Source organism: Microtus oregoni, unplaced genomic scaffold (genome assembly GCF_018167655.1).
Source record: "Microtus oregoni isolate MIOR12 unplaced genomic scaffold, Mior012 000000F_ref0000247, whole genome shotgun sequence".
In the NCBI taxonomy this organism is placed as follows: Eukaryota; Metazoa; Chordata; class Mammalia; order Rodentia; family Cricetidae; genus Microtus; species Microtus oregoni.
In genome coordinates this window covers 2,652,546-2,676,241 of record NW_024543059.1, presented here as the reverse complement: position 1 = coordinate 2,676,241, position 23,696 = coordinate 2,652,546, and the positions used below count along the sequence as shown (strand labels likewise).

The 23,696-nt window shown below is 41.9% G+C and overlaps 1 protein-coding gene across 1 annotated transcript in view; it reads left to right on the top strand.

Moving 5' to 3' along the window:
- The window catches only part of LOC121438835 (remodeling and spacing factor 1-like), a 102,274-nt gene that overhangs the window by 66,508 nt on the left and 12,070 nt on the right, over positions 1–23,696 (top strand). The window contains exons 5-11 of the mRNA XM_041639343.1: positions 1,057–1,211; positions 9,797–11,571; positions 13,680–13,883; positions 19,264–19,368; positions 20,553–20,632; positions 21,869–21,923; positions 23,259–23,368. Coding sequence (XP_041495277.1) covers positions 1,057–1,211; positions 9,797–11,571; positions 13,680–13,883; positions 19,264–19,368; positions 20,553–20,632; positions 21,869–21,923; positions 23,259–23,368 — 2,484 coding nt within the window. The remainder of the gene's footprint in view (positions 1–1,056; positions 1,212–9,796; positions 11,572–13,679; positions 13,884–19,263; positions 19,369–20,552; positions 20,633–21,868; positions 21,924–23,258; positions 23,369–23,696) is intronic.

Sequence of the window (23,696 nt, the reverse complement as noted above, 5' to 3'; positions counted from 1 at the left end):
CAGTGACATAGAAGGATTGAGAGCTCGAGATCAGTGTGAGCTGCACATTGGGACCCTGGCTCAGATGTGTTCAGATGGGAACAAACTGTGCAGAGGTCTCTTACCATTTTTGGTCCGTAATGGCTGAGCCATCCCTTCAGCTCTGTTGGCCACAGAGCAGCACCACAGGTAGAGATTGAAACCTGCCATGGGTTGCTATTAAGTGGCTGATATTGGCACTCTGGAGTCCTCTTCTGCCGCCCGTGTCCCTGAACAGTCTCTGGAATATAAGAAAATAATGATTTATCAGTAGCATATAAACTCAGACAAGTATAATGTTGATGTTTAACACCTGTAGGTTGCCCACATGGTAGAGATGGTAATGTCTTTACTTCCTGCTGGCACAATACACACTGTATTTAATACGATAAATTACTGAAAATACTGTGTAAAGTTACCTACAGATTATATTTCTAGGGTTTGCATGATACAGAGTCTGGGGGGTTGGCTGAGTGGGTGAGTGCTTCCTGCCCATGTGTGAGGACTGGAGTTCAGATTCCCAGCATCCATGCAGGAGCTGGACCAGTGGTCGGTGTCCGTAACCCCACCACTGGTGTGGGGATGGGGCACGGGGCAGAGATAGATGAATCCCTGGACCTATATAGAAGATGGCATGGAAGGTGACTAAGGAGAAAACCCAACATACCACACAGAAAGTGAATTGTCAAAAGAGCCACGAGCAAGGTTCACACTGCTTCCTTAAAGATTATAGAATCCCTGAGGGTCCGCACTCTGACTCGCTTAATGTTGTAGTGTGGTTGTTCTCATCCAGTGTCGTGTGTTGCCGTTCTAGTCAGTAAGGAAAATGTAATTTCCGTATGATGAAAATACATTTTAATGAATGTTCTTTTCCAGATACTTAGCTTTAGAGTCTGGGTTTTGTTAGGACTGCTCCTGGGCCTTTGATGTTCTTAACTGTGCTGTTTTCCCACCCCATTTTAATGTCCAGTAGGTGTTGTTCACAATTCACTAGACTCAGAAAGATTTTTATGCTGTTTTATTTTCTCCCTTGTTTAGAAATCGAAACGAGTTGGCTGAGACTCTTGCACTCCTGAAAGCACAAATTGATCCTGTACTATTGAAAACCTCTAGCCAACAGGAAGACTCTTCCCGGGAAAGTCCCACTCTAGAGGATGAGGAGACTAAAAAAGAGGAAGAAACACCTAAACAAGGTTTTTTTTGTGTGTTTTCTTTTGCTTTCTTTTGTAATCTCTTCTATTTTCTGCTCCTCCACCAAGCTGTGTGCTCCCGAATTTTACCTCAGTTTTTCCAATTGAGAGCCATCCTGTAAAAGACTTTATTTCAAAAGAGGGAGAAAAAGAAATGTTTGCTCTTTCGGACATTTAAGAAATATAAATGAAATATGTTCAAATCACTAACGCGGTGTCTTACTGATTTGAGAATCTTGATAGGTGTGGTGCCGCTCACCTGTGCGCTACACACTTGGGAGGCAGAGGCAGGAAGTGCTGAGTTCTGAGGTGGCCTGAACCAAAATGAATGCTAAGATGTTTATTGAACTGGTTGGTCAGAGTGAGGAAAGCTGTATCAGAGGCTTGACAGTTTTAATCATTTTTAGGTTTATAGGGTCTGGGGCATTCAGATCCTACATTTATTGACATCGTGGTCCTCGCTCACTAGATGTCTGACCACGTTGAACATTGCGTCCCTGTGCTCTCTGTCTGCAGCCCTGGATTCTGCTTTCTGTCTTTATGGATTTGATTACTGGTCCCCTTGTTTCGCTTCATGTGCTGTCTTCAGGCGTCCACGTTAGTACACGCGTCATGGTAATAGTTCACTGTGTATGCCCCACGTTTTGTTCGTCCTTCCTCCTTCAGGCTGTTGTGAATAACTCTGCTGTGGACGTTCTAATACAGATCCCTCTGAGCTTGTACATGAGCTGCATGCCCACAAGTGAAACTGATGATCATACCGCTTCATTTTTGGACGCTCGCCGTACTATTTTCATTTTCTTTTCTTCTTGAGATAGGGTCTCACTGTGTTGCTCTGGCCGCCCTGGAACTCACTCTGGAGATCAGGCTGGCCTCAAACCCACAGAGATCCACCTGCCTCTGCTTCCTCAGTGCTGGGATGAAAAGTGTGCGTCCCTACTGCCCGACTTTAGTTGTGTTTTTATTGTTAATGCTGGGGAAACATTTGCGTGCCCCGTCGTGTGTTCTTCCATGTGTTTTTTCTTTTCTTTGATGATTTGGAGAAACTATCCATAAAATAAATCCCTATATATAGGAAACATTGCTTGAAAACAGACAATTAAACGTCCTTATAGTGAAGTGCTATTTCTGTAGTGAAATTCTACTTATCATGCTCATTTGACCATTGTTTCTATGACTTTGAGTTCTGTTGGTAGTTTCACTAGTTTGCTGCGTTTTCACAGATAGCAGATACTTGGGCTGCTTTGTTAAGGTGTAATAATTTTGAAGTACACCTTTGTATTCTAGGGGGTTTGTTGTTTTGCTTCTTTTAGCAGCTCGCTCTTAAGCATTAGTTCTGGTTGTTCACTTTGGTCATCCGTCCATTCCATGTATTTGTTTATTTCCACCCACAATAAGAAAATCAAAGGGGTTGGACATAGGCGGCACACACTTTTAGTCTGGGCACTCAGCAGGGGGATTGAGGCCAGCTGGGACTACATACTGAGACCTTGTCTCAAAAAATAAAAAGATCCCTGAGGGGGCTGGAAAGATGGCTCAGTGGTTAAGAGCACTGACTGGTCTTCCAGAGGACCTGGTTCAGTTCCCAACACCCACATTACAGCAGCTCACATCTTTACGCCAATACACAGTAAAAATAATAATAATAATAATAATAATAATAATAATAATAATAATAAATGAAACAAATGACTCATTCTTTCAAAAAAGTTAAAGGAGATGGCTGGACACAGTGGCTAACAGCCGTCTGTAACTTTAGTTCCGAGATGTGTAGTGTGCTATTCCAACCTGAGGACTCTGGGCATGCACATGGTCCACAGATATATATGCAGACGAAACACCCATGCACAAAAAATAAAAGCCACAAAAATTATGGGTGGGAGCAAAGTAGAATTTTTTTTTTTCTGTGTAGCGCTGGCTGTCCTGGTACTCACTCTAGCCGCCACAATGGCCTCTCCCAGAGATCCGCCTGTCTCTGCCTCCCAGTGCTAGGACCACACCCAGCTGCAAAATAAAAATTAACAGGAGTAGGAGGCTTTAAATTTGATTTCTTTAAAAAACATTTTAATTTATGAGGCTGGAGAGTTGGATCAGCAGTTAGGAGTACTTGATGCTCTTCCAGAGGACCCATAGTAGATTCACAGCAGCTGTGTTGGGTCACTGGTGCTCGCGTGCACACACCTTCTGCCCCCGCCCCCCCCCAACCCCACACAAGCTTACAAAATCAATTGTAAAGGTTTTTATTCTCGCGGGAAGGACGGGGTGCCACTTTGTGAATATGGAGGTCGAACGACAGCTCTGAGGAGTTGTCTCTCTACCTTTACACAGTTGTGGGGGTTTTGAACTTGGGTCACTAGACCTGCACAGCAATGTTCTTACCTGCTGAGCCTTTATGCTGGATAATTAGTTGTGTAGTTTAAAATTCAAAGCAAATTATTAGTTTGGTAAAGTTTTTTTTTAATTTTATTAGTGTGTGGGTGTGCACATCACTTTTCTCTGCCGAGCTCTTGCCGACCTTTCCTAGTGTACAATTCAAAAATTCCCCTGTTGGGCTCAGAGCAGAGTGGGGAAGTGATCTACAGGAGCGCTCGCTGTCCCCTTGAGGACATTGCTGGTACTGTATTGACTGTAACTATTGATGCCCTTTTGCTAAGAACCCATGTGGTGCTGGCCCACTTGTCCGAGTTCTACATGGGAGGGCAAGGCGTGTAGACGCTGTTTCTCCTTCCTTCCAGACAGCCGTTCCCAAGCACTACTCAGCACCTGCTGCTGTGGTGCATCCTAGCAAAAAGGAAACGGCTCATGGGAGAGAACTCTCTGGAGGGAGCAGAGGAGCAGGATATTGGAGTTCTGGTCTCTGCTCTTTCATGGCTCCTAAGTAGAAGCGCAGTGGGGAGTACCCGAGCTTAGGCGAGATTCCAGGATCAGCATCGTGCACTGCAATAAACAAAGACAGAATCAACAGAACTTTTCTGCGTGTCTCGTCCCGACAACAGAATGTTTATTTTTAAAGGCTTCTCCTTTTCTCCTTTCTGAAATGAGGTCTCTTACTGTATTATCCCAACTAGCTTAACTCTTGGACTCGGGTTGCTCCCAAGAAAATGTTTCTTATTCATTTGTTTTTATAAATATTGGGCATCTTCTATGTACGAATCATAGTTTCTTGCAAGGAAGCCCCATAAATCAATCACACTGAAACCTACACTATAGTGGATAAAATAACTGATTGTTTGTCTTTTACTCGAGCCTCTTTTGTTCTAAAATGAATTGTATAATACTGAATTGCATAATCTGCAGCATAAACTTTATTAGTTAAACATTGCTGTAAGTTTTCAGGGACTCAAGTGAGTATCAGAATTGTAGGTAATGCTGCAACTTACGTATGTTACGTAAAGTTTTTCCATACAGGTCAGTTTTAATTTATAGATTATGGACAGTGAAGAGGTAAGAAGCAGTAAGAGAGAACCCTGGAGCAATATGCTGAAGTGAGTCACGTGAATATAACCTCGGCTTGCTCACCCCACTCCTGCAGGACCTTTTTCCTTTAGGATTGTCCTTGAATTAGGTAGCTGAGGCCCCAGATAGGAAAACCACAGATAAGGGGAGTTTACTAGATATAATTACTTCATTTTTCTAGGGCTTTCCTTAGGTTACCTAGTCTGTTTTGGTCAACTCAGTATTCTAGCTGAGACTGTGTGTTCAGAGGTCAGTGCTGTTTCTCCACTTAACTCCCGTTGAGCTGGAGTGGCTGCCGAGCAAGCACCAGTGGCACTTTGGGATCTGCCACTCCAGCTTGGGCTGAGGGCAGACGCGACAGGGCCCGGGTTTTCCATGGCTGCTGGGTGTGGGAAACTTTACCTAGACTGAGCCCTCTCTTCCCAGCTGTTCTGTGCCTGGCGATGCAGCGACTGTGATGGGACCCTGGGTGAGAGGAGAGAAATGTAGCTTTTAGTTGGTCACTTTACCCTCTTGGGTGTCAGCACACATTGCTGTGGACTTGGTAGAAGTGTGAGCAGCCTTCAGCAGCGAGTGATACAGTTGCAGTAAGAAGGCAGGGCATGACAAGGTTTTAAAAGTGTGGTTGCAATTTGGAAATTAGGCAAAAAAGAGGAGATGGTGGATCAGCACTAGAGAGAATTTTGAAGCCATTCTTATCAGTCAAGTAGATCTTTAATAGTTCATCAAATGGCCATCCTTTAGACTTGCCCTCAGCAGGATAATGCATCATTTCTGTTTCGTGGGTGTTAAGGAGAAGCACATTACTATAAGCTTGTGCACAAACCCAAAAATGACAGAAAATAGCTTTGAAAATTTACCAGCAACTGAATACTTACATAATCAGAATTGTATTTGACAAATGCTCAATTTTCTTAAGGGTGCTGTCCGTAAGCTCCCCGCCACCCTCGGCCCAGCATCTCCTGCTGCCGCCTGTGTCTTTAGGTCTCACCTTCACCTTTTCCTGTTCCTGGCCTAATCGTGCAGGCCCTGCCTCCGATGCTGTGAAAGGCCTGATTGTACTCTGAAGTGAGCCTTTTGATCCCCTTTCAATTGGCCACTTGTATTGGGGCCATGCACAGCACATGCTTTTAGCTGCCTAATGGCTGAACTTTAAATTCCAAATGATGGTGGACAGAAAGCTAAGGTTCTGGTCCTGTTCAAGTTGTTCAGAGTGCAGTCCATGTGTTTAGGTGGTGTACTTCTGGGAGGTTACAGTGCCTATAAAGAAAACAGTACCACTTAGTGCCCATTTTACTCTCCGTTATATACAGTGTTCTAATTTGGAAGGCACAAAAAAAATGCTAGCCTTGAGCTTGCAATCCTCCTGCCTCATCCTCCCAAGTAGCTGGTATTTTATAGGCCTGCACCTGACTTTAGACCATCATATTCACAGCAGCAACGAGATACCATAGTCATGCTTGAATAGCACGACCTTAGCATGGAGTAAGCCTCCATAATGCATGAGGGTAATCATGGCACCCTAGGCAACAACCAAATCTGGCCTGCCACCTGTTATACTGATTAATGAGTTTGTAAATTTTTGAAACTAGGCAGAGTGGTGTGCATTGATAATCCTAGCACTTGGGAAACTGAAGCAGGGAGTTTGTTCTGTATAGTGAGCTCCAAGCCCTCCTAGATTACATGGTAGAACTATCACAAAACAGAAGGGAACAATCTGTTTGTTGTCTGTGCCTAGGTCTCAGAATACTCCTGGGTCTTTCCTAAGCAACTCCATGGCAGAGGTCACAGATGTGGATCACTGCCCAGCTGTTAGTTCATTTTGGTTTTGTTGTTGTTGTTCTTTGAGGCAGGGTTTCTCTATGTAACTGTCCTGAAGCTGGAATTACAGGTGGCTGGTTGTTGTCTGCTGTGTGGATCCTGGAAGTCAAACCCTGATTCTCTAGAAGAGCAGCCAGTTTAACTGCTGAACCATCATTCCAGTTTTACCCATCTCTACTAACCCCTCTTTGTGTTGAAATTACATTTATTGTGCGCGTGTGCACGCATATACACACTGTTCAGATATGGAGATCAGAGAACAGCTTGCAAGAGGTGGTTCTCTTTACCGTGTGAGTTTTGGGGTTTGAACAAGGTCATCGAGTGCCTTTGCCTACTGAGTGATCTCACCGCCCAGTAGTGTGCCTGTTTATGTCATCTAGATGAATGCAAAGTTAGTTAAATACATGAATACTAGATCTGGAGGGATGCCTTTGAGCAGGTCCAATTTGTATTGTTCTCCTGTGATTTGTTTTTAAGTCCCAATTGTCCATCTTGAAAAATGTTCAACATACTTTGTTTATTTGATGTGTAAAATGAGACACTTCCAAGTTAACGTAGTAACAATGTAGGGCTAATTGTTACCGTTTAATTACAGGTTAGTATTAATAGGAATGGTCTCTCAGTATGTGTATATGGGGTTTAGTACTGATAACATCATATTGAAGGAAATTCCTTGATCTTGAACAAACGAGTGGTCACCTTAAATTGAGTTCCTTCTAACTTGATTGTAAAGGATATTATATATTTATTATAGAAAATTTGAGGACAAAGCAAAACAATAATAATTAATAGTTATACTAAAATAAATTAGGTATTTATTATTTTTAAATATTAAAATAAATTAGGTATTTATTATTTTTAAATATTAAAATCTCAAGGTCCAAATCAGGAGCAGAAGGAGAGAGAGCACGAGCAAGGAACTCAGTACCGCGAGGGGTGCACCCACACACTGAGACAATGGGGATGTTCTATCGGGAACTCACCAAGGCCAGCTGGCCTGGGTCTGAAAAAGCCTGGGATAAAACCTGACTCGCTGAACATAGCGAACAATGAGGAATACTGAGAACTCAAGAACAATGGCAATGGGTTTTTGATCCTACTGTACGTACTGGCTTTGTGGGAGCCTAGGCAGTTTGGATGCTCACCTTACTAGACCTGGATGGAGGTGGGTGGTCCTTGGACTTCCCACAGGGCAGGGAACCCTTATTGCTCTTTGAGCTGACGAGGGAGGGGGACTTGATTGGAGGAGGGGGAGGGAAATGGGAGGCGGTGGCGGGGAAGAGACAGAAATCTTAAATAAATAAATAAATAAGAAAGAATATTAAAATAAATTAGGTATTTAGTAATTACCCCATAACCAAAAGGAAAATCACTGTTGCTATTATGATTTAGTTCTTTCTGGTCTTTAGTTTACTTTATTTCTGGACTGGTTGCTGTTGCATTCATTTATTAGAATTATGTGATAAAGAGTTTTATGTCTTATTTTTGTTCTTAACATCCTTTTCTCTTCTGACCATTTTCCAATGTGTTTCTTCCTTCAAGAAGGAAGTTGTGGATGTAAAGCAGAGAGTTTGGTGCTGGGTGGTTTCCCTTTTACACCGTCGGTACAGCCTCATGCACAAGTGCCTTTCACTGCAGCTAGACTACTTTTGAATTGCACGGTTTTTGATAAATTATATAGTTCAGGTAGTTCATTTTTACTTTAAACGGGTATTGACCTTGACTTCACTATGACCTAAACCTGAGGATAACCTTGTACTTGTGATCCTCCTCTGTCTGCATCCCTGACGTGTGTGGTGCTGGGGCTCTGTGCATGCTGCCGACTGAGCTATCCCAGCGTTTTGAACATTTTACCTACTGTGAATTTTTGGTCTGTAGCCCTGTATGTTTTAATAGCGTTCTCTGTTACTTTCAGTATTCTTTAGTAAGTACACTTGAGCACAGCCTCTGAAACCTGTCGGATCTTGCATGGCTCTCACTTTCTCACTTGTTCACGTACACTTTTAAAAGGGCATTGATGGGGGCACAAAAGGTGGCTTGGGAGTAAGAGCAGGCGCTGCTCTTGCAGTGGACCTGAATTTTGTTCCCAGTATCTAGGCCAGGCAGCTCATGACTGCTTATAACTACAGCTTGAGGGATTTGATGCCTTTCCCTCCTTCCATGTTTGCACACACATAAACGGAATTAAAAATAAGAAATAAGTATCTTTTAAATTGTTACTGTTCGTTTGTTAGTTTTACATTTAGGCTACAGTTTGTTGCCATTGCTGACCTAGTTTGTTCAATTAGGTCAGCAGGCGTTTTGCGAGCCCTGTAGGTAAATAATCTATGATTCTGCCTCCGAACAGTTAAGTCTTAGACTAGTTGAACAAATAGATGTGTGGATAAATAATTAGGGTTCTGAGTAGTAAGTGCTGCAAAAAACATACATCTAGCAACATGTAATAAACACAGGACATCATTCTTTATAGAGCAGTACAGAGTTACAGCTTAAGTAGAATGGGTGTTAATTGCACTTGAAAGTTTGAACATTTCGCCAGTAAAATGGTCATTATATCAGCCAACCTTGAGAGCTTACTTAGGCCACTTCTGTAGACCCTCTGTGTGATATTGCACTTGTATAATATGTATACATGATGCATACAGATGGCTGCAGATACGCAGACAGTTTGCAAGTATGAATAAGGACAGTGGTGACGTACTTGCCTGACCTGCCCAGTGCTCTGGGTTCTGTCCCCATAGACCATCAGCGAAAAGTGCTAATGTTTCGGGGACAAAAATGGGATAATATGACCCCAACTTTTGTGGAAAATATGCAGAGATAGATAGATTGATTGATAAGATAGATGGACAGACAACAGATGGAGCTACCTGAAACCATTGTCAGTGATTGCCTGTGACCATCAGGCTCATGGGTATTTTTCTTCTTTTCTTTTCATTTTCCCTCCACAGTGCTCATTGCTTTGATGACCTGAAATACTCAATGACTCACACACAAGACCATTTCTCACTTAATTAAAAACAAGTTGACCTTTTGGGACTATTTCATGAAGCTTTTCTATCTCATCTTTCTGAGATAGCCCTTGAGATGAAATCAATTACTTGAACTGTTTAAACATTTGCATTCCTTCAAGAACACCAAAGCTAAATGTAGAAAGCAGAAACCTGAGTCTGTATTTTATATCTAGAGATTGTGACTCAAAATATCCTATTACAAAAGACTTCAGCTTGAAATTGAAATAAGTATTGTAATTGTCTAAGATGTTTTTAACCTCAGAACTTCCGGTCATGTGAATTCTTTTCTGATTCTAGAGGAATCGAAGGAAAATGGAAAGACGAAAGGTGATGGGCAGCCAGGAGATCCCATCAAGCGCTCTGTGGCCAATGTTCTAGAAGAGACAGCTGTGAAGACGGAAAAGGAGGACGGAAAGGAGCTCGCAAAACTGCCTGTCATTGTAAAGCACGAAAAACCTCTGCCAGAAATAGAGGGGAAAAAGATCATCAGGGAGGAAAGCGATTCCTTCAAGGAAAATGTCAAACCCATTAAGGTAGAAGCAAAGGAATGCAGAGTGGACTCCAGGGATCTCAAGGGCAGCTCGGAGAGACTGGGCACACAGGAGCCCGAGCGAGTAGACTTTGGTGGCAGCATCCGATCTTCTCAGGACGTCCCAGAGAAATCTTCTGAGGAAACAGAGAAGCTTAGAAATGACCAGCAAGCCAAGATACCACTCAAAAAACGTGAAATTAAGTTGAGTGATGGTTTTGACAGACCTCTGTGTAAGTCAGCTACTCCAACAAAAGAAGTTTTGAAAGATGAAATAAAGCAAGAGGAAGAGACTTGTAAACGGCTCTCCGCCACCAGTGCTCTGAGTCACGAAGGGAAACAGCTAGTGAATGGGGAAATTAGCGATGACAAGCTAACTCCAACTCTTAAGTCAGAACAGATGGAGATGCAGCTTTGTGAGACAAAGGAAGATGGTTCTAGCATCCCCTCTAAGGACGGAAATGGTGCTGAGAGCTTCAATTCTGTCCCAGCAAGCTCCAAGATAAGTGAGCTTGAGAAAGAAGTCCCTTCAGGAAATGGTGTAGATAGCTCTGTATCTACCGTAGAGAGCCTCAGTCAGAAAGGAAGGTCAGAGGAGTCTGAGCCTCCGAATGTGGAAATGCCTCTTGAGCCTTTAGAGACAGCGACCGATCTCTCTTTAAAACCCGCGCCATCTGCCACTGAATCCTGCACGGCAAAAGTCGAAGAGAAGGCCCCCAAAAGTAAGAATGAGAACCACACTCCAGGCATAGAATGCCTGGAAAAGGTGGAGAAGGCCAAAAAGACTGTTTCTGATAAAGAAAGGCTGAGTCCAATACCCGAAGAGGCTGTGAGGAGTCCTCGAGAATCAGAAAAGCCAGGTCCTTGTGACGTGGCTGAAACTTCCCTCCCACCCGAGATGACTGGCCCCAAGGAGAAACTGGCCTCAGAAAAAAAAGAATGTCTAGAGAGAGGGTCAAGTGAAGGTCAATCCCTTGACAATTCAAGCCCAGAAATTCTAAAAGAGGATTCTGAGTCCAGAAAGGTAGAAGCGGCTAATCTGGACAACGTCCAGGCCTCTGGTGTGGAGGGTACTTCTGAGACCAGGAAGGTAGAAGCGGCTAGTCTGGATAATGTCCAGGCTTCTGAGACAAAGGGCTCTGCGCAAAAGAACAAATTCAAATATAAGTTAGTTCCTGAAGGAGACAGCACTGCTTCAGAAAACACAGAGATCACCTCTGAAAGGCAGAAGGAAGGCATCAAGTTGACAATTCGGATATCTAGTCGGAAGAAGAAGCCAGATTGTCCCCCACAAATTGTAGACTCTGAAAACAAGGAAGAGAAGGTGGGGAAGGAAGAAGAGAAAACAAGCATGGGGCGTACTTTAAGAAGGTCTCCAAGAATATCTAGACCCACAGCGAAAGTAGCTGAGATCAGAGATCAGAAAGCCGATAAGAAGAAAGGGGAAGGAGAAGATGGAGAAGAAGAAGCAGCTTTGCAGAGAACAGACAAGAAGGATCACTTGAAAAAAGCCGAGAAGGATACAAGTTCTAAAGTGAGCAAGGTAAAACTTCCAAGTTTTCAGGATAGAAAATTTCAAAAGACTTTATTAGCCTCTGTTTGATGTTTGTGTGTGGGGGTCAGGAGAGCAACTTGCAAGAATCTTCTCAACTTGCACACTTCACAGGGGGGGGTCACATTTAGACCACCTGGCTTGACAGTGCCTTTACCCGCTGAGCCATCTCACTGGCTACCAAGTTTTCAGTTAGATATTCTTTTTGCATATGTAAGTGTGCGATGTATGTGTGAGTCCATGTGAAGGCGCATGTGTGTAAACGCTGGGTGGCTTCCTCCTCCCTCTCCCCCTCTGGGTTCAACTAGGCTCACTCGGCAGCTTCAGCAGTCCCTCTGTCTCCATTCTGAGCTCTGGGCGCCAGAGCCGACTGTCATGTGGGTTCTGCACATCCAAACGCAGGTCTGCAGCCAGTGTGCCTGACATTCTACTGTGCCATCTCAAGAGCCTTGTGTTCGCAATTTTAATTAGAAAACTAATGTGTATCTAATTGTTTATAGATTTGCGTTGAAATAGCCACTCCGAGACAACTAGTCCTGAACCTTGCCTTTGAGTAGTTCTCTCTTAGACTTCTTGTTCTGTGGGTACACTCTATAAGCTGTCCCACTACTCCTGGGTCGGTAGAGTGCTAACATGAGCCCCCGCGTGTATCTAGTAACAGTGGGGTGTACATTGTTTCGTTTCCTATTTCCAAGCGTTCTCGTGTATGTTTATGAACATTCATAAAATTTTTAAAATAATTGGATCACACCTATTTGTTGTGCTGAGTTTCCCACTCCACAGTGATGTCTCTATTCTATGTCAGGAGTTACAGTCTACTTTATTTCCTAGTGGCCACATAGTGTTTCATAGTGTGGATATACCTCAGTTTATTTACTCACTCCCTTATTGATTGACATTTAGGTTGTTTCCCATTTTTCACTATTACAGGCAATGCTGCAGTGAAGATCCTTTTGGACAGAAGTGAGTATTCCTTTAGAATAGACTCCTAGAATTGGAACTACTGGGTCAACGGGCATGTGTACTATCAAATTGATAGTCACTGTCACACTGCCCTCCAGAAGCCCCGTTAGTGAACCACCCGGTACCAGTTTGCCAGAGTACCCATTTTAACATCAGTTTTACAGGCAGGAAATTTCTTTTCTAAGACCTTCTTAATTTTAAGCAGACTTTAGTCCCTGGGAGTTTTCTGCTCCTTTTTTTTATTTAAATGGCCAGGTTATTATCCATTGTCAGTCATACTTTGCTCCTTGAAATATGGAATTTTAAATTCTTTTGAAAACCTTTTTTCTTTTGTTGGAATTACTGTGTTCTTTCCTAGATACCTGTAGCCTAGCAGTGAAGTAGGAGGAAAGACTGAAAGTAGGCAATAAATGGCTTAGCGTGTTTATCCGGGCCTACATGCAGCCCTGACCTGCTTCAAAAGTTAGTTTGTGATATATAGGGTTATAGGTTTGTGTGTGTGTGTTTATGTGAGTGTTTGTTTTGTTTTGTGTTTTTTTAAGACAGGATTTCTCTGTGTAACAGCCTTGGCTGTCATAAAACTCCCTTTATATTGTCCAGGCTGGTATCAAACTTACAGAGCTCCTTCTGCCTCTGCCTCCCAAGTGCTGGTATTAAAGAAGGGTACCACCATGCCCAGCCTTTAGAGTTTAAATTATTTTTTTTTAAAAAAATAAATCTGTCAGTATATCTTCCTGCTAGTGATAGAGCCTTTAACTGTTCGTGGCCTTTGACCCAGAATCCTGTTCAAGGAATTTATCCTAACCAGACATGGATGTGCATTAACATCTGTGCGCTGCACTGTGAAAGTGTGAAGATGGGAAACAACCACCCGATATGGGAATAAGATGATATGGCTACCTTTGGCATATCCAATAAGACATAATGGTCATTATGTAATAGAATCCCATTTTAAGATCTCCCAAATACAGAAAAATATTAATGAAACTTACCAGAACTTATTAATAGACAGATCTGATGACAAGACTATAACATATTTCATTCTTTTCTTTCTGTATCAGCTAAATATTCTCCAAGGGACATGTAGTCTGAAAAAATTCTTATGTCCAATTATGTCATCTTTTGATTTCTGTAAGGTAAAACCCAAAGGCCGAGTCCGCTGGACCGGTTCCCGGTCGCGTGGCAGGTGGAGATACTCCAGCAATGACGACAGCGACGGCTCTGACAGTGAGAAGTCCTCTGCGGCCTCGGAGGAGGAGGGAAAGGAGAGTGAGGAAGCCGTCCTTCCAGAGGATGATGAGCCCTGCAAGAAATGCGGCCTCCCGAACCACCCAGAACTCGTATGTACCTGCACTAGTGAGCTCGGCTCAAGGCTGGGCTGTGGCTATTTGGAGGGACCTACTGCCTCTAGGTTTGATTGTGATTTGAATTTTGTTTTGTTTTTTGAAACAGGATCTCACTGTTAGCCCTGGCTAGCTCAGATCTCATTACCTTGCTAGTTAAGGTTAACCCTTGTCTTCCATTTCTATTTCTGTGATAAAGCACCGTGGCCTAGGAAGCATAACAAAGAAACCTTGATTATGCTGTGGTTCAGAGGGTTAGAGTTAATGACGGCCGCGTGAGAGCCTGGCTGGGGCAGCAGCTGAGAGCTCACAGCTTGATCCACAAGCAGGAGGCAGAGAGCACACTGCAGATAGCCTGAGTTTTTTGAAACCTCACAGCCTGCTCCCAGGAACATACTTTCTAATCTCCAAACAGCTACTACCTGGGGACCAAGAGGTCAAGTGCTTGAGACTGGGGTTGAGGGGAGTGGGGAGAGCAAGCATCTCCTTCAGACCACCACAGCTACCATAATGACCAGGGCTGTGAAAGTTAAGGCTTCTGTGTTGAGGACGTTTGAAGATTTGATCTCTTGAAGATCTCTTTTCTGCCCTCTATCTAACTCAGAGAATCAGCTAGACTGGTGTTTGCCAAACCATTTCCTAATTCATTTGTTCATTCATTCATTCACTAACATTTATTTTAACTATGGATTAAAAAGTAAAGAAACTGGGGACAGAAGTAAGTGAGGAAGTAAGTGTAGCAAGCAAAAGTGACAGCAGAGAGAGCCAAAGGATTTTCGTTTATCTAATTATAAGTAGCTGGAGAGCCCAGTTCTGTTTGCTATTGTCAAGAGAATGACATTAGAAACTGAAGCTCTACAGTCTGCTGTGTTTCGTATGTCCTAGACTAGAAGATAATCCCAAATCAAAATTAGAAGCAGTAGCTGGGCGGTGGTGGCACACACTCAGGAGGGAGAGGCTGGCGGATCTCTGTGATTTCGAGGCCGGCCTGGTCTACAGAGTGAGTTCCAGGACAGCCAGGGCTACACAGAGAAACCCTGTCTCAAAAAACAAAAAGAACAACAAGATTGAAGGGCTAGCACTCCACTGTTGTATTCGTCCTGGTGAACAGAAAGGCAATAGATTCCGCAAACTTGCAACTCTTGTGATTTTGTTTTTTGTTTTGTTTTGTTTTTTCGGTTTTTTTGTTTTTGGTAAAGTAATGGATCTTTGCCTGAGACTTGGAAATTCTTTTTTTGTTTATATTTTTGTTTTGTTTTTTGAGATAGGGTTTCTCTGTGCAATAGCTCCAGCTGTCCTAGAACCTGCTTCATAGACCAGTAGGCCTTGAACTCTCAGTCTTCCCAAGTGCTCCGATGCCAGGGTTGTGCCGGCCGCCTGGTGGAAATTCTTAGGTAGTAATAGTTGCTCAGTGAGATTTGTGGCTTTGTTGTGGTGTAAGCAAGTCTCCTTATAGAAGTAAATGAATTTGTCAGTTTTATTTTTAATTGTCTTAATTTGAAATTTAGGTTATTTTTCTGTAGAAACATGTGATGAGTTGTAGTCGTATGAGCGGCGGGGCTGCGTCCCCAGCACCCCGGCCGCCTGCACGGCTAGCTTTACCAGAAATAATTACACGGAAACTGTATTCTTTTAAACACTGCTTGGCCCATTTCTATCTAGCCTCTTCTAGGCTAACTCTTGTACCTGGACTAGCCCATTTCTAATATTCTATGTAGCACAGCTAGGTGCGCTTACCGGGAAGATTCTAGCCTACGTCCATCCTGGGTCAGAGCCATCGTGTGTCTGCCCGGGAGCGGGGCATGCCATCTCTCTCGGAGGTGTCTGCTCCCGAGAGGAGAGCTGTCGAGTCTGAGCTCACTTCCTCTTCCTCCCAGCATTCTGTTCTGTTTACTCCACCCACCTATGTTTTAACCTATGAGGGCCAGCCAAGCAGTTTCTTTATTTTTTAACCAATGACCTTCCTCCATCAATGAGTGAGGTTGGTGCTTGCCTCAGTCCACACACGCCAAAGCTACTGATCTTACAGTCGCTGTACACCACTGATGCAAGTCCACATATGTAAGTCCTTCCTTTAGTAAGACCAGTGGTGGAATGAACCCTGTGATGCAGGATTAGGGTTGGAAGAATTGTAGTGAGTTCATTTTAATATAGGTAGAAATGCAGGTGTGTGTGTGTGCATACATATGCAGTTATTACCTACTTAGTATGCTCTTCTCTGAGAGAACTTGATACTAGTGGCAGGCCACTGCAGTAAGCACTCAGACTTCCCAGATCTTGGTTTCTCAATTCATCTAGAATAAAGCAACCAGAGTTTATTTATTTTATTAATTCTCACCCAGCGGGAAGTGTGCAAGATGTGTCGAGAGCACCCTGTACCTGCCAGGAAGTAACAGTGCTTTACAAACAGCATCTGATAGACAGGCCCCAAGGACACAGAAAGAGCTTGTGGATCCATAGCAAGAACTGCTCCAAGAAATGAAACAATAGATTTTAATTACAATTCAAAGGAGAAGAAATGTTTCTTAGTTTATACTGATGGGAATAATTGTGTAGACAAATGAGTAGTGGGAGGAACTCCAGGAGCTTAGGAGGTCTGAGAAGGAGACACAAGCAGAGTCCAACAGACATCACTGTTTGGAAGCAGAGCTCGGAGAGAGCGAGAGATTTACATAACTCGATTATCTTACTTTAAAATACTTACAAATTTATTAGCTACTGTATCCCTAAATCTTCTGGTCCTCCTAGCCCTAGAAAACTTCAGCCTCTTTCTTTGAGCATCAGCTGGATCTTCATTCTGTTTGTTGTTGTTCATGTGTTGTTATGGTGATTTGCGTGCATGCTGTTCTGTGTTGTTCATGAGTTGTTATGGTGATTTGCGTGCATGCTGTTCTGTGTTGTTGTTCGTGTGTTGTTATGTTGATTTGCATGCATGTTGTTCACTTGAAACTTCTTTCCTAACTCGTGGATTATTTTTTTCTGCCCTCGCTTTCCTAGTAGTAGGATTACAGGCATTAGCCAGAAGGTCCAGTGGGGTTTATTTTGAGGTTAGACATATGGAAAATAAACAATGTAACTTCTAGGTAGAAAAATAAATAGCTACTTCTTTAACTAAGTTATCAATATTAATATCATCAGTAATAATCTGTATTGATGTCATATATTCCTTGTGTGGTAGTTTGAATAAGGATGGTCTTTATAAAACCTAGTGTGGTGGTCCACACCTTTAATCCCAACATTCAGAAGGCAGAGGCAGGCAAATCTCTGTGAGGTTAAGGGTAGCCTGGTTTACAGATTAAGTTCCAGGACAGCCAGGGCTACATAATGAGTCCCTGTAGAAAGAAAAAGGAGTCGTGCTAAGTTTACGGGCTGAAGAAATGGATCAGCAGTTAAGAACACTTATAGTGCTCTCTTCTAGAGGACCCCATGTGGTAGCTCCTAACTGTTGGTAACTTCATTTCCAAGGGATCTCGTGCCCTCTTCTGACCTTCACTGCCCCTGCACACAAATGGTGCACTTGCATGCACAGAGGCAGACACACACAGGCACATTAGATAAGGAAGAATGGCTCTAGGCTCATGCATGTGAATGTTTAGTTGCAGATAGTGGAAGTATTTGAAGGATTATAAGGATTAGGAGATGTGGCCTTATTGGAGCAGGTGTGGTCTTGTTGGCGGAAGCGTGTCTCTGGAGTCCAGGCCCAATCTCTCTTTCTGCTGCCTGCAGATCAGGATATAGAACTCTCAGCCACTTCTTCAGCACCATGCGTGTGTGCTCCCGTGCTTTCTGCCGTGATAATGGACTAATCTCTGAATCTTTAAGCCAGCCCCCTAACAAGTGCTTTTTTATAAGAGTTACCTTTGTTGCGGTGTCTCTCCACTCAGCAGAACATGGACTAAGACACCTTGCTGTGACAGAATGAGCAGAACGCTCTTCTTTCAAACATGGGTCCCCAGTGTAAACATTTGGAAACAAACCCAAATTCAGAATTGTTTGTGAAGTGTTTGGTTTCTAATATTTTGCAGACTGTCAAGGTCACACACACATATCTGTTGTCCCTAAGAATGAGAGTAGGGAAATGTAGTCAAGTACAGTACAGTCGAATAACCTTGGATTCATGGTCAGAAAAACAACAGTGCTGTTCGGCAAAGGTCTTATGAGACCTACTGTGTTGGTGCTCAGTTTGAGTTTTGGCAGAGATGGGTAAGATTTTAGCTTTGTAACTGGTCACGCTGGCACATACCTCTAACCTCTAACATTTGGGGGCTGGAGCAGGTGGATTGAAACTTTGAGGCCAGTTTATATCAAGACTGCCTCTCAGGGAAAAAAAGAGTTATAGCCTTTAGGAAAGTTGAAGGAAAGGCATCTGTGGATGCTGTAATATCTCTGTAGTCCACCTATAAATCTAAAAATGCTTTCAAGGAGATACTTTTTTATTTAAATTATTACCAATAGCCTGTGGTATGTTAAATAACTGCCGTCTAGACTTCCTTGCAGTGACACTAAAGGTAAAACTAGTTGGTGGGGATGTTAGTGTCTGAGCAGGATGAGCAGGACGGCTCTGACCCTTCAAGTCCTTTCCTGTGCGTCAGACGCTTCCTTAGCTGCATTACAGAAAGAAGATCTGTATTTCTTATGTGTAGGCAATTGAAATGCATTTAAAATAGAAATACTTTATAATTCTCTTCATGCTAGTATACTTTATGATACTTGAATTTTAAAATTCTGTTATAAAGAATGTAAGATTATCCTTATGGCAAACTAAAAATTGATTCCAGTTCAGAAAAAGGGCTTACTGTATTTCACTGATTTCTACATTATGAAATTTTCTTGGGTTGTCAGAGGGAATGCTTTTTAATTTTTAAATTCTTTTTGCTTTGTTTTGTTTCTGTTTTTGTGTAACAGGGTTTCTATGTGTAGCCCTGGCTGTTTTTGAACTTGCTTTATGGACCAGGCTGGCCTCTGACTCAGAGATCCACCTGCCTCTGCCTCCCTAGTGTTGAGATTAAAGGCGTGCGCCACCACCATCCAGTCCAGCTCAATGTAAAAAAAAAAAATAATTTTCCACCCCTATGTGTCATTTATTTCATTCTCTGTCTTTATGCAAACACCAAATGTTCATGGTAGTGTACTAAGAAATACTGAATTGTCAGTCTTCACGAGGAATGGTGTCATGGCTGTACAAACTCAGCACTGTGGAGGCTGAGGCAGGATATCTATCACTGAGAGCTTGAGGCCGACCTGTGCTATGTGTACTGGCCCAACCTGCGCCATTAATATAGTGAGGATTGTTGAAAGAAAAGGAAGGAAGGAGGAAGGAAAAGACCATTATTTTAACAAAATGCAGATTGGTTGATATTGCTGTGGTTTATTTCAGATTCTTCTGTGCGATTCCTGTGACAGTGGCTACCACACCGCCTGCCTCCGTCCTCCTCTGATGGTCATCCCTGATGGAGAATGGTTCTGCCCTCCTTGCCAGCATGTACGACCCCGCCTAATTCTGTGTCCAGCCTCAGTTTGATATTCAATACATTACTAATACTTTTTAGCAATCATAAATGCCTTCCTGTTCAAAGCAGTTGTTAGTGTCTGCCTTTTGTTTGGGTCTCTACCTTATATTCTTATCTTAGGCTTGCCTTCTGTCTTTCTATAAGACTTCTGGCTTTTGTAGAACCATCTGTTTTCTACTCAAATTTATAATAAATATAAATAACTCCAACTTTGTGTGTGTGTGTGTGTGTGTGATGAATGAAAGTGAAATGAATGTTTCTGTAGTTTGTCCATTTTTAAACTCTCACTTTTCATTACTGTATCTCTTTTTGTGGCCAGCACTGGAAGATTCATTAGTCTGTTGTGTGTTCACAAAGTTTCTTGTAAAGCCAGAAACAGTAGACTTGTTTGCTGCACCAGTTGTGGGCTTTGTTTTACAAGGCCAACTTTATTTTGCTTTCACCATAATGTCTTTATGCCGTTTCTGTAAAGTTACCTTGTCTTGCTCAGCATGGCTCAATCTGTGATTTTTTTCTTAATGCTCTGTTTTGATCCAGTTACCATGTAGCATTGTTTGTGTATTTTTATATTGGCATTATGCTTTGTCATATATAGTTCTTTCAGAATTATTTTGATAGCCTTTGTCAGTATAATCTTGTACTGAGCAGGAATGGATGAAATGCTCTTCTGATAGTGAAGGCAGATCAGCACAGCAGACCAGCACAGCATGTGTCCCTTTGCTTTGTTCTTTGTGGAGCCGTGTTTGTTTGGCATGCTTTCATATTGAAGCGCTGTGCTCAGTATCTGTGAAGTGGGTCCTGACCACATTGTAAACAAAGCATTTTCAGTGTAGCCATTTTCAGCGCATAAGGCTTATTATTATTAAACTTATAAAAATAGTAAGGGCTGGAAAGACGCCTCAACGGTTAAAAGTGTTGGCTGTTCTTCCAGAGGTACCTGGTTCAATTCCCAGCACCCACGTGGCAGCTCACAACTGTATGTATTTTCAATTTCTTGGAATCTGACACCTTCACACCAATGCTCATAAAATAAAGATAAAATAAATAAATAATAATAAGCCTTAAGATTAATAATATTTTATGTGATGTGTGGTTGTGTTGTTCAAAATAATATGTGTGTGTGTATTATATATATATATATTTATTTTTCCTTTAGAAACTACTGTGTGAAAAATTAGAAGAACAGTTGCAAGATTTGGACGTTGCTTTAAAGAAGAAAGAGCGTGCTGAGCGAAGGTAAACTGATATATGTGTTAATGTTTTCCTTGGGAATTTGGCAGTAAAATTGTTGCAGTTGAGATGAACATAGCCATCTAAATCAAAGACTGGCAGCCTGTAGCAAGTCAAGTCTGGTCTGCTGCTGCTTTGCATTGCCTTCTCAGAATGGTTTTCATGCTCGTAAAAACATTGCTGTAGAATCATTTCGTGATGTACGGAAAAACATGGTATTTCCCGGCTGCCCAGCCCATAAATAGGCTTATCTAGAACACAGTTTTGCTCATCTTTTTGTCTGCTTATCAAGACTGCTTTGGCTCTACAGCAGTGAACTGAGTAGCTCAGTAAGATCCAGTAACTTCCCACACGTGAAATACTATGTGTCCTTTTATACACAGATTTGCCAACCCCCTTGTAGAGTATCAGAGTCTGCTGTGGAAAAGCATTGTCCTACATCTTGTGAAGGAAATGAACTAAACTATCATTGAACACTGGAAAATTATAAGATCCTGCTCAGAATTATTTACTCATATTATCTTTGTCGGGGGATCATTTAATTACTGATAGTAAAATATACTGTTTGATTCTGTCCCTAGAGGGCAGTCTAAAACAGTTGAGGTCGCTTCTTTCAGATTTAGAATGAATCTCACTTTCTACCAGACAACACAGAGACCCAATGGGATGAGAGACAGAATGTTGTAATAAGGCTGTCCAGCCCAGAAATAACCACACAGATAGTGTTTTAATTAAATCATTGCTTGGGCCATTAATTCTAGCTTACTTTAACCATCCTCATTATTTTATAGTAATGTTTATTACCATAGACTTTTTCCCCCCTCATGAGACAGGGTTTCTTGTGTGCCCTGGCTGTCCAGGGAACTCACTCTGTAGACCAGGCTGACATCAAACTCACAGAGATCCACCTGCCTCTGCCTCCCAAGTGCTTGGATTAAAGCTGTGCGCCACTACTGCCCAGCCATTACCATAGACTTATAATTGTATACTACACTCAGAACATTTCCCAGGACATCTAATTTGCAAAGATCTAGTTTGTTTGATTTAGTCAGAGTTAGCTTTCCAAATCTAACCACCATGTCAACTCATAGTTTGAAGTTTGTCTATTGTAGTTCAAAAGTACAGCCTTCATATAGGTAAGAAAGTTTGTGCTTTTCATCAGTACTATTTACAGTGATATTTTCATACTGGTTTTATTTATAGCAAATCTTATTTTGCGTCTTTGTTGTTTTTGGTTTTAAGGAAAGAACGCTTGGTGTATGTTGGTATCAGTATTGAAAACATCATTCCTCCACAAGTAAGTTTCAGAATTTTGTGTGTGACTGTTTTGCCTACTTGTGTAGTTTGTGACCTCATGTATGCCTAGTGCCCACAGAGGTCAGAAGAGGGGCGAGATCCTCTGGAAACTGGAGTTAGGAGTGGCTGTGAGCCACTTGTGGGTGCCAGGATTCTAGCCTGGGTCCTCTGAAGAGCATCTAGGGCTTCCCCACTGAGCCATGTTCAGTCCAGGACTTTTAGTGTTTTTAGAGGAGACGCACTATAGTTTCTAAAGTTTAACCCAGTTATATGCCATTTTAATATTTAACATGCCTGTTCTATTAAAGCACATGGAGAAGTAACTTCTCAAATTATTATTTATAAATAGATAACTCAATATGATTATCATATTCAAACCAAATTATAGCTCATTGCTTTGGGGTAATGTTCTATTGTTTCTTTTGTTAATGGAGCAATTTGTGGTTAGCTTTATAATGTATGTGCATAAAATAGCTAAAGAATAGCTTGGGAATATTTTACTTTTAATTTGGTACCATTGAAACTTTAATTTTTATTATAATTTCATTTCTTTGAAGAATTACCATATTTCCATTCGTTAGTCTATAATTCAGCATACCTCATGAGTGAATGTACATGAAGTATAGTTTCCAACTTGACTTTGTTGTGGTTCTGTTACTGTTGTTGATTTTAGATGGAGTCTATAGCCTGGCTAGCCTGGGACTCAGATCCACTGCCTCTTCCTCTTAGACGCTGGTTTTGAAGGCTAGGATCAGATGTGTGAGCCACAACATCCAGCGGTTTCCAGATGAAGTTCTGTTCATGATTAAATCACAGCTTTAAGTAGCTTGCCAAGTTGTTCTTCAGTCTAAATGAAATCATCCTATGAGTTCAGCATCTATATCTACTCTTAAGTTTTCTGTGTTTCAAATTTAATTATTGGTTAAAAGATCGAATTGGGCCGGGCACTGGTGGTGCAAGTTTTTAATCCCAGCACTTGGGAGGCAGAGGCAGGAGGATCTCTCTGAGTTTGAGGACAGCCTGCTCTACAGAGCAAGTTCTAGGAATTCTTTTTTGGAGTGGAAAAAAACCAAAAAACATTAAATTGGTAGAAAATTTTCATTTTGGTTATTTTAATAGCAAACTGTTGTAAACTCAGAGAAATATAAGAATTTCAACACATAAATACCTCACCTATTTGACTACCAGTAGTTTTAATTTGTATTAGTTTTCCTGTCTATATTCATTGTAGTAGATAATCTCACAGTTTTTAGACCATGTGTGTTGCTTAGATAGAATATTAAAGCTGCTCATTCCAAGGACTGTTCCTGTCACACCTTTATGTTTATTTTTAAAGGAGCCAGATTTTTCTGAAGATCAAGAAGAAAAGAAAAAAGATACAAAAAAATCCAAAGCAAACTTACTAGAAAGGAGATCAACAAGAACAAGGAAATGTATAAGCTACAGGTATTAAATAAAAGAAAGTTGTTAGAGTCCTTGATCCTCAAGGCTTTTTCCCGTTAGACGAGTGGGTGGTTCTCCCAGCGTTCTGGTTTGTAACTGTGATGTGTGTCACACAACACACACCCACGCAAGCACATTTCCATATTGTTAGCCTGGCTAAGCCAGTTCATCCTATGGTCACATAAGCCCTAAACTAAGCTGCTGCTTTCTTATATAGCGATCTTAGGGATCATCTCTTGTTCCTTTTTTCTTTAAACCAGAGGAAATAGTCCTTTAAGCAAAAGTACATTTTTCTAGTTGTAAATTTTGCCCCACCGTATGTGAATTCCTA